This window comes from Limulus polyphemus, unplaced genomic scaffold, assembly GCF_000517525.1.
Source record: "Limulus polyphemus unplaced genomic scaffold, Limulus_polyphemus-2.1.2 Scaffold3383, whole genome shotgun sequence".
In the NCBI taxonomy this organism is placed as follows: domain Eukaryota; kingdom Metazoa; phylum Arthropoda; class Merostomata; order Xiphosura; family Limulidae; genus Limulus; species Limulus polyphemus.
In genome coordinates this window covers 31,704-43,279 of record NW_013668993.1, presented here as the reverse complement: position 1 = coordinate 43,279, position 11,576 = coordinate 31,704, and the positions used below count along the sequence as shown (strand labels likewise).

Genomic DNA, 11,576 nt, shown 5'->3' with positions numbered 1-11,576 from the left:
AACCGTTGCTGTAATTTCTCTTCTTGTTTCTTTTCTTTTTCCTCTAACAACTGCCGTAATTTCTCTTCTTGTTTCTTTTCTTTTTCCTTTAATAACTGCTGTAACCTCTCTTCTTGTTTAATTTCTCGTTCTTCTTGTTTCTTTTCGTGTTTATTTTGTTGTTCGAGCTGTCATTGTTGCAGGTTTTCTTGCAACTGCTGTTGTCTCTCTTCTTGTTTCTTTTGCTGTTCTTGTATTGCTGCCATTAAGTCTGCTAGGCTGTAGTTTTATTTGCCGCTTCTCGTTTCCATTTTCTTTTTTATCCCACTTCTGATACCAATTTGTTACGTCTCCGTTTGTTAATTAATTTTTTGTAACTTCGTTCCGACGAAACTTTAGCGACACAAGTCCTTACTTAATAAAACTGGTTTATTCTTTCGGAATATAACTTTACGATACACTTAATTTCAATATTCGCGCTAAAACAAACACTATAACGAACGAATGTTAACTTCAACAATACCTTGTGACTGCAGATCAATTACTCACTACCTACACACATAATCTCACGTCACGCCGTGACCATCTTATATATACCAGACCACCCCCCAATCTAGTAAATGCTAGAGCACTCCCGAAGTAACTGGATAGTTCTAGAAAGCAGGTGGCGTGACGCTAGTCACGTGACCTCGCTGACGCAACAATACTTCAATAATGTGGTGCATGTACATAACCACCATGACAGAACAGATTTACAAGATACTTCAATTATGTGGTGCATATACATAACCACCATGACAGAACAGCTTTACAAGATACTTAAATAATGTTGTGCGTGTACATAACCACCATGACAGAACAGATTTACAAGATACTCAGTAATGTGGTGCATATACGTAATCACCATGACAGAATAGATTTACAAGATACTTCAATAATATGGTGCGTGTGCATAACCACCATGACAGAAGAGCTTTACAAGATACTTCAATTATGTGGTGCATATACATAACCACCATGACAGAACAGCTTTACAAGATACTTAAATAATGTTGTGCGTGTACATAACCACCATGACAGAACAGATTTACAAGATACTCAGTAATGTGGTGCATATACGTAATCACCATGACAGATCAGATTTACAAGATACTTCAATAATATGGTGCGTGTGCATAACCACCATGACAGAAGAGCTTTACAAGATACTTCAATAATGTGGTGCATGTACATAATCACCATGAACAGCTTTACAAGATACTTCAATAATGTGGTGCGTGTACATAACCACCATGACAAAAGAACTTTCATGAAGTCATGTGTTAATAAGGTTACAGTGAATAACCAACCTTTGCAAAGTATTGAAATAAATTGCTAATGAAGCAGCTTTGATTTCATTAGAGAACCACCAATTAAAAGGATACTGAAATAAATTCATTAGTTTAGCCTTAATGAGATTTGCTAGTATATTTTATTAATAGGTAGAAGAGGAAACATATATTTCTTGATTACCTATTTTTCTTGTTGTTAAGTTCAAAGCTCCACAATTGACTTTATGTTCTCTGCTAACCACGAATATCTAAACATGAATTTTATCTTTATAAGTCTTCAGACTTACTGCTGAGTCACTGGGGGGCTTCATTAAAACAATGTTGTTACTTTACTTGTTTCCAGACTTACATTAAATGTTGTAAACTTGATTTCAGAGTCTTTAGATGAGTTAATTGAAATGACAGTACCCTTGTTTTGTGATGTGGAGAACAAGAATGTCACAGTTCCTGAGTGGTTAGAACATCCTTATGGACCAGAACAATTAAAGGTAGGAAAAGATCTAGCTGTTGTAAACAGTTGAAAACAATGGAGTTATATATCTTTGGATAAGAATGTTTAGGGCCATTGTTATTGGAAGGCTAAGGTCACTAACCAATTAGTGACTAAACAGAAAGGGAGCATATTAAAAATAATTTTACTGATTAATTCATTTACCAAGTTTGCTGAACATTTATAATATTGTCAGGTTGTTGAACATTTATGATACTGTCAGTTTGTTGAACATTTATAATATTGTCAGGTTGTTGAACATTATATCATAGACACAAATACCTACTTGCTAGTGTTCCACAAGTTAGTTCATCATAGACATAAATACCTGCTTACTAGTGTTCCACAAGTTAGTTCATCATAGACATAAATACCTGCTTACTAGTGTTCACAAGTTAGTTCATCATAGACACAAATACCTGCTTGCTAGTGTTACACAAGTTAGTTCATCATAGACACAAATACCTGCTTACTAGTATTATAGAAGTTAGTTCATCATAGACATAAATACTTACTTGCTAGTGTTACACAAGTTAGTTCATCATAGACACAAATACCTGCTTACTAGTGTTACACAAGTTAGTTCATCATAGACACAAATACCTACTTACTAGTGTTACACAAGTTAGTTCATCACAAATACTTACTTGCTAGTGTTACACAAGTTAGTTCATCATAGACACAAATACCTACTTACTAGTGTTACACAAGTTAGTTCATCATAGACACCAATACTTGCTTACTAGTGTTCATTCTGTTCTCTTTTGAAGGAAAATGTGGTCTATCAAGAAACAATACCATAAATGTTCAACAACCTGACAATGTCATAAATGTTCAACAGCCTAATAATATTAACATATAGTACTCATATCATCAACTGTGTTACCGCTAACTAAGTTCTATACATATAGTACTCATATCATCAACTGTGTTACCGTCAACTAAGTACTGTACATATAGTACTCACATAATCAACTGTGTTATTGCCAACTAAATACTATTAAAGAAATTTTATAATATTCATTGGTATTTTATTCTTTGTTTGTTACATGACAGATTTTTAACCAACATAAGAGGGACTCTTTTTTTTTTTCATTTGGGGGATGGAGTAACAGCTGGAAAAGGTTGTAGAAAATATAGGAGAGTTCTGAAATCTTTTTTCCCAGAAAAAAAACATTGACTTAACCATTTTCTTATAAAAACAAGTTAAATGCAGATGTTTTTGGATTGTTTTTATATCAATTTTTATGCCTATGAGTTTTGCAATATTTTATCGGCTTTTGCACTGAAACCATAACTTATCCAGACAGGCCAAAAATTTGTCAAACTGAATCTTCACTAGAATATGGAACAAAGTTCAGTTTTTTGTGAAAGTTAATTTGTCAATTTTTATTACATTTTAATTGATGTATTTCATAAAGAACACTAATTTTCAGTCAATTGGTTTATGTTAATTTTTGTATTTATGCTGTATGTTAATTCTTGTGTTTACATATTGTGAATTTTGACTCTGTGTTGAGATTCATAATTTTTTCCCTCTCAAAATTTTATCAAAATGTAGCAATGAAAAGCTATCAATTAAGCAAATATAAATAAAGCTATTATTTGCAGTGTAGGGATAATCCTTGTATACTATTATGTGAAAATTCATTTTCTTGTGCAATAGAATTCATAAACATTGTGATTAAACAGTTTGAGTGTAAAATTATATGAATTTGTGAATGGTCATATAACATTGCTTTCCTACTTACAATCTCTTTCCCTGATGATGAATTAACATTTTGTTGAGTTGTAAGGAATCAAAGAAAATTGGTTTTGAAATGATTATTTAATAAATTCAATTAGCTCTTACTGTTCTTCATAGATAACTTATTACAAGAGCATATTTTATTCAGGGAGTCCTGATGAAAAGAATGGAGTAATGATTTTATAACCTTGATTACCAATGTTAAGGTTAGTAATCTTGTTAATCACGATGTTTTTATATTCTGATACCAATATTTATCTTTCAACGTTTTGTTATATTTAGCTCCAAACCAGTGTTGTTCCAGTTCAAGATATTAGGGAGTTGCATCTCTCATTCCCTGTTGCAGATCTTCAGCAGTATTATAAGGTAGATGTGAGTATTTTATTTGAATATTGTTTCTGAAGAACTGTTATCAATTCCTTCTTAAGAGGTTTCTAGTAAAAAAAAAGTGCCAAAGTACCAAAAAATATGAATTTTATTTTTATGATTTATCACTTTATTTTTTACGTGAATTATTTTAATTACATTCTATTAAAGCGTAATGAATGATTTGTTTAAATTTGATTTCTTAATAGAATTTAAATGTAATAACTAAACTGACTTGACTGTTTTTGTACGTAATGAAAATCACATTAGTCTTCTTCATCATTCGACCTGAATCCCATCTAGTTTTGGAATTGGCTGCTCAGATAGTTTGTATTAGCCAAGAAGTTTTACACTTGAGTGGCTGGTCCTGAAAGCAACCCTAAAGGGTGAGCACATTCAGTGGTGGGGATTTTAACCTGCAACCCTCAGATTGTCAGTCAAGCATCTTAATCATTAAGCCATACCAGGGTTGAAAACCCCATTAGTATTGGAAGATGAAAAAAGTAAATTGTAGAAAAAGTTCTAATGATACCACTTTATTTAAGAGTGAGTTGTTTTATAATCCTATGTAGCCTTTTTATTCACGTTTTCTTCCTCGATCTTGATTTAATTCAATACTAACCCATGATTTATATCCCTAATGGTATTTAATTACTTCTGCACCAAAAGTAGCATATGATAAAATTAGGTTTTCTAGCATTCGTTTTCCAGGTACTGTAAAAATATTTCAATGAACTTTTATCTCTAACCTTTTGACTGTAAGATATCATGCCACTACTGTGTGTGTGTGTGTGTATATGATCTTAATCTTTAATTTGTTTCAAAATACATGTTAATTGTAGATAATGTTTGTTTTGCTAATTATATTGATATATTGATTTTGTTTGTGTAATATCATGTTCAGTTTTATTCACTTAACTCCTTAACATTTTTTGTACAAGTCAGAATTTTAATTTGAAATTCAAACTTAAACAGTGGAAATACCTAAAATTTTAATTTATACATTATACCTATTGAAGATCCTGTATTTTTTATTTGGCATGTTACTGGATGTTGAGAAAACTTTGTCTTAAAAATTTCTTTAAATTGTGTTCTTGTTTGCAGCATGTTTCATATTTAGGCCATTTGATTGGACACGAGGGACCAGGTAGTCTTTTGTCAGAACTGAAATCTAGAGGTATGGATGTGTCAAGTTTATAGGGCTGCAGACTATTTTACAATAGGTGTCTGTGATGTGTTGGCGATGAATCTGAACAATAAATTGACAGCACACAATCCACTTGTTTTAAAATAATATATTCAATACAAGTCAAACGTATGTACAAAAATTCTTTACACTATGAGATATCACAGCTAAATCTAAAACTATAAATATTTCTCTTTTCTTGTTAAAAGTCCACACAAGCTGGTTCAATTACCTTAAAACCCAATTGACAAGACAAATTATTTTTCTCAACATTGTTTCTTACTATACAATCTGTGATAAATTCACTTAGTTACCCCATGAGTTACAACAGTTGTATCCAGAATTTTAAATAATTGTCTCTTTTCATTAAAGTCCACACAAGTGGGTTCAGTTACTTTAGAACACCCTTTGACAACATAAATTATTCTCCTTTATCTCTGTTAAACTGTGAAACTCATTTCAGATATCGCCCATTATGGCTAAACTAACAATCATGCAGTCTAACTTCATTTTCACTAACTTCACTTTTTCTAACTCACTTTAACTTCTTGCTTGTTCTCTGTATCTGCACACATTTAAAACACATGACAGAAAAATTAGAAATATCTAGCCCTCTAGTGACAAGAATATTCACATAAGAAGAAAGACTTAGAAGCTTCGAGTTAGACAATGTCAACAACATTACAAAAGCCCAGTGCAACAATTAAACTGCATAAACAATGTACTGAGTCATGTAATGAAACTTATCATAACTATCGCTTTTAAAATAATCAACATTTAACACTCTTGTTATGAAAACTGAATAGTCATTAAATATTATATAACTCTTAAACTAAATAGTCTTGTATATCTAACAGTTTGGTAACTATTTTCATTTGATTGATGTTTATTTTTCATTTACCTAATTTTACATTAAGAGAACTACCACATGACTGTGTAAATTTTAAACGAATATTACACATAAAAGTTTCATTTTCCATAAAAAACACCTTTTCTAGAATTGATAAAAAAATTTAAAATTTTTTAGTGTAAGATTTCTTTTTACTTCTCTAGTGAAAAATGACTGACTCTTTAAGTTCAATACCTTTCTTTTTTATTTGTGTATTTCTTCAAGCCAAATACATTATTTTATAACCATTAAGTTATTTTACTTTGTTAGGATGGGCAAATTGTTTAGAAGCAGGTTACGAGAATAAAGCGAAAGGATTTTCTTTTTTCGTTGTCAGTATGGAATTAACAGAAGAAGGCATTGGTAAGGTTCTTAATTCGCAGGAATTAATACAGTGATATCTTTATAAAGAAAGTAACTTGTCTATTATTAATAGTGGTAAATAATTTTAATTTAACTGCTCTGATTAAGACAAATATATTAACTGTGTAAAAAAAAAAAAACACCTCTCAGTTCTAATGCTGAATATCTTAAATTTAGTCAAGGACATTTTAAATTCAGCATGAGGTTTTACTTTTTATAACAGTGTCCAATAACAGAAGCTACCTAGTGTATAAAGACCTGCTTTATGATTGTGACATGGAATAGAGATATTGTCAGAGTCTTGTGACCCACTTTTCTGATTGAAATTGATTTTTGTGTGAAGGAGTCAAGATTTACTGTTGAAGTTTTATGCTTTTATTTCTTGCTTCAAGTGATCATGAGAGCCATCTTTATTTCATCTTTAAATACAGTTTATTTTAGATTTGAGCTAAACATATTACAATACAATAGTTATTTCCATCTGTACAAATCTTTATTCTTCTAGCAATTAAAGTGTTTATTTATTGCTTAAACTTAATAATAATTCATATTTATTTTATTCCATCTATAATAAATTGCTATACCTGTCCTTCGACAAATCAGGTAACTGCATGCTTGACTTATCCTTGAATTACCACATCTATCTGATTTTACTGTTACATCGCCTTATAACTTGGCCAATACAATACTTATTTCTCTCTCACATTAGTGAATGGAAGAAAATGCTTATTAGAACCATGTACAGGTGAATAATATTTAAGAAATGCACATTTTTAAAGAAAATTCATAAAACCTAAGTTGTTAAATCAACATATCAATGAAAAGTAGTGGATATGTCATTATTTAATTGACTCTGTCACAAACAGCTTCAGGCTAGAGTAAAAAAACATTAATAATGTGATACAATAAACAAGTTGATACCCCTAATGGCTCAGCAGTAAGTTTGATAGTTTATAACTTTAAATATTTGGTTTTGATACTTGCAGTGGGCAGAGCACATACAGCACATTGTGTAGCTTAATAACAAACAAACAAGAAATGAGTTGGTCAAGAAGTGGATGCTCTAGTTTCTGTAAAATGACGCATTCTATTCTAAGTTTTTATTTTGTGTTCATTCATATTCAACAAACTTAATAAACCTATCATTAGGTTCTGGATTTACAATACAAATATTATTTAATTTACATTAACGTCAAATAATAATATAATTGGTACATGCTAGCATATGTATATATCTTTTAACAGTATTAATTCAAGTACTACAAGTTACTTCATTTCCATTATATGTTAAAAATACAGATATTTAATTAGTAATTTTCACGTGGTACAAATACATCTCATTTTAATTAACTTCATTTATTGTTGCCAAACTCTACTTCATAGTAATTTAAGTTCTTTTAAAATGTTATCAAATAAATTATTATTAGTTTTATATTATATATATATATATACATATATATAAATGTTTTGTTATTTTTTACTTATTTCACTGTGTTTTAATATGAAATAGTGAAATAAGTAATATACTTAGAATTTTTTAATAATAATTATATGTTATTATGTCATATGTAGCTTGATGTCTTACAATAAATTTTTAAATTGCTTTCACTGAATTATTCTTTATCACAATATTAATTTTATTTAGATTAGTTTAAAGTATTGTCTGACTCTTAAGTTTTTCATGTATCCTCAAAGTGCTGGCTGGCTTAAAAAGATGGTTTCTGTCACAGTGACATTAAATGAACTGACTATGAAGAAAAACTAGATTTAATAGAAGCTTTTTAATGATATGAATGTTAATATTTAAATAGATTGTTTAATAATGGTTTCATCCTGATAGAACACACTGATGACATCGTGACACTGATCTTCCAGTACATTAACATGTTGAAGAAGGTAGGACCACAACAATGGATCTATGAGGAGTGCAGAGATATTGCTGCAATGACGTTTCGCTTCAAAGATAGAGAGCGTCCACAGTCTCTTGTGTGTGATTTAGCAGAGATGTTACATGTGAGTTATTACTTTGTTTTTGGTTTTCAATTTTTAAGTTTTTAGTAATATTCATACTTTTACTGTGTATTTTGCATATAAAACCTATAATTCAAAGGGGGACAAAGGTGTTGCTGTTATTTAGAATTAATAAAAATAATAAGTAAGAAATAATCAATGTATAAAACACAATAATTTAAATACTGGAAATTTTTCGGATTGGCAAATGACTCAAAAATATTGTGAATTGAGAACTACTAGTGATTATATTGGAATAAGTTTTTTTTCAGATTTCAAGTTACTTAAGTTTCAGATCTTTCTGGTATTAGATTAAACAAGTCCTCAAAGTTATCTCGGTTTTAAGTTTCAGTTTACACTGAGCTAAAACAGTTGTACTTTGAAAGTTCTACACCCTTAGAGATTATATCAACAGTAATTATCAAGATTCAATGTTCATAAAGGTGACTTTCCAGCTATTATTTGACAAGCATTAGTCAACTTAAATAATTTTAGCTGGACTTTTCTCTCAAGTTCAGCTAATTCATGTTTCCCAACCAAACTTCACTCACCATCATTTTTCCACACAGCTCTAGTGTGTTTTTTACATTAATCTTCTGTACCTTTTCTTGCAAGGAAACCATGTGCCACATTTCTTATACCAGATGATCTCCTCACTGCAGTTTTGACAACTTATGTCCTTCACTGAAATTTTACTGTTTGAATTCTTTAGCACTCTTGTAGAACATTCAGCAGGTTTCTGACAACACCCTGTTTTTTATAAGTCTGGTTTTTTGCAATAGACATTCTGATTTTTTTGCATGTGTTCACCAGAAATAGTTCAATTTCTACATAATAAAGTAAAGATAGTTTGTTTGATTCCACTGAAATATAGTAACTTGTCTGATTAGTTATTTAAACATATGTTTAAATACAATAATTGCATATTTTGACTTAATCATTACATTTTTATTCTAATTTTGGTATAACATTGAAACTGTCAGATGCTGAAGTATACGTCTTTATTACTTTTTCAATTATGGTTTTCATGCTTGACTTCCCTTCTAGATGTATCCAATAGAAGATGTTCTGTCAGGACCGTATTTGATGTTGGAGTATAGACCAGATCTCATTGAAGACTTACTGAATAGGCTTAGCCCAGACAACATTAAGTAAGCTAATGTTAATTAATTTAACTAGGAAATGATACAGGGCATGATGTGTCCAAGTTTGTTAAAAAAACAAAAACGTCTCAGGCAGTGCACTCACTGTTCATGTACTTCATCAAGTAATGTTCCTTTTAAGTTTATTAAATCACCTTAAAGGGAAACTAGGGGTATAAAGGATAATGCTCTATAATTTTTAAAATCTGAATGATATTAGTGTAAAATTTAAATAACTTATTTTCATAGTACACCAATCTACATAAGTAATTGAATGTAAGTTATTGCTCATGCTTCAATGTTGCTGTCTTATTTCATCATCACTGTAAAACGTGTATGTATCAGTCTTGTTCTGTCAATCCTCAATGTGCTGAATACTTAATCATTACTAAATTTGTAGCTATCAGTATTTTTCTGTCAACACTTGATGTGCTGAATACTTATATAATACTTTGAATAATATATTCAAAACAAGTCAAACATATGTAAAACAATTCGTTACACTATTGGTTGTCACAGTTCTATTAAGAGCTTTAAATAATTGCCTCTTTTTCATCAAAGTTCACACAGGTGGGATCAATTACTTTAAAACACCCTTTAACAAGACAAGTTATTCTCCTCTGTGTCTGTTATTACAATACAAGCTGTGAAACTCAAATTAGAAATTGCTCCTTACGACTAAACTCACAATCACTCAATCTAACTTCACTTTTACTAACTGAACTTGCTTAACATAACTTTTAACTTATATATATTATATATATTGCCCGACTGAGGTCTAGAACTTTCTACAAACTATGAAACATTATGGGGTAACAATACTCACTTGAAGCAACAAGAAAAATTCTGAAGGTTCGAGTAACATAACATCAATTTACAACAATTGAATTACACAACAAATGGTTCATAAACAGTTATGTAAGCAAACCTGTTTTTAATATCTATCTAAAAATACTAACTTAAACACTTGCACTTTATAACTGTCTAAATCATAATTCTCTTAATAAAAGTAAATGAAACAGTCATGTATATCTAATACTGAATAAATCATCACTGGATATGTAAGTGTGAACCTTATTCTGTCAGCACCTGATATGTTGAATACCTCTTCATCAGATCACCTGGGAATCAACCTGTTCTATAAACACTTAGTATGTCTGCTACCTTATCCTTCACTAGGTGTTTGTTTAGTTATAGCAAAATGTTTCATTAAATGCTTCCTATTTTAGTTTTTATTACTGTCTTTTGAACCTGAGATTGGGGTTTCACATTCCTTAACATTTACCAGTCATTGTTTGATTTAATATGAAATAGCTTGATGCTCTTTATGTATGTCTCAGTAATTTTTTTTTAACTTCTAAGCAAATCAAGCTACTTACGTTGATCAGAACTAAAAATATACCGATTAAAGAGAACAAATTAAATATGTGGTTAAACATTATTATTTATAATTATTTGAATCCATTGTTTTATCACTTTGGTACTCTCACTGTTAATATTGTTTTCAGCCATAATCCCTGTAATACCTCACTAGCTTTGGACAGACAATGAGGCTTAGGTTAGTCCTAAATCCATATAGTAAGCTAACAGTGTATAATAATCATTATAATGAAAATATAATTGACATTAGTCAAATGTAGAATGATAATTATAGTACAATATTAAACATAAATATGAAATTAGAAACAATAAAAAATAAAAGTATATATATTAAATATTTTACTCAACACTGAGTACCCACACTGTGGTAAAAGTCTTAAATCCATAAAGTAAGATAATAATGTGAAATAATTAGTATAGTAATAGAAATTAAAATTATTTATAATAAATATTGTTACGTCTCCGTTCGTTAGTTGATTTTCCGCAACTTCGTTCCCCCCTAACTTTAGCAACACAAGTCCTTTCTTAATAAAACTGGTTTATTCTTTCTGAATATAACTTTACCGATACACTTATTTTCAACAGTCGCGCTATAACAACGAACGTGCTCAACTTCAACAATACTCTCAGACTGCAATTCAATTACTCACTACACTGTTTTTCGTCACGTTGTGACCGTCTTATATATATACA

At 30.2% G+C, this 11,576-nt stretch overlaps 1 protein-coding gene across 1 annotated transcript in view; it reads left to right on the top strand.

Moving 5' to 3' along the window:
- LOC106469262 (insulin-degrading enzyme-like) overlaps positions 1-11,576 on the top strand; it is a gene marked incomplete at its 3' end in the record, with an annotated part of 60,151 nt that overhangs the window by 18,268 nt on the left and 30,307 nt on the right. Inside the window, exons 7-12 of the mRNA XM_022397735.1 lie at positions 1,686-1,798; positions 3,830-3,919; positions 5,018-5,090; positions 6,259-6,351; positions 8,192-8,364; positions 9,409-9,512. Of these exons, the coding sequence (XP_022253443.1) occupies positions 1,686-1,798; positions 3,830-3,919; positions 5,018-5,090; positions 6,259-6,351; positions 8,192-8,364; positions 9,409-9,512 (646 nt within the window). The remainder of the gene's footprint in view (positions 1-1,685; positions 1,799-3,829; positions 3,920-5,017; positions 5,091-6,258; positions 6,352-8,191; positions 8,365-9,408; positions 9,513-11,576) is intronic.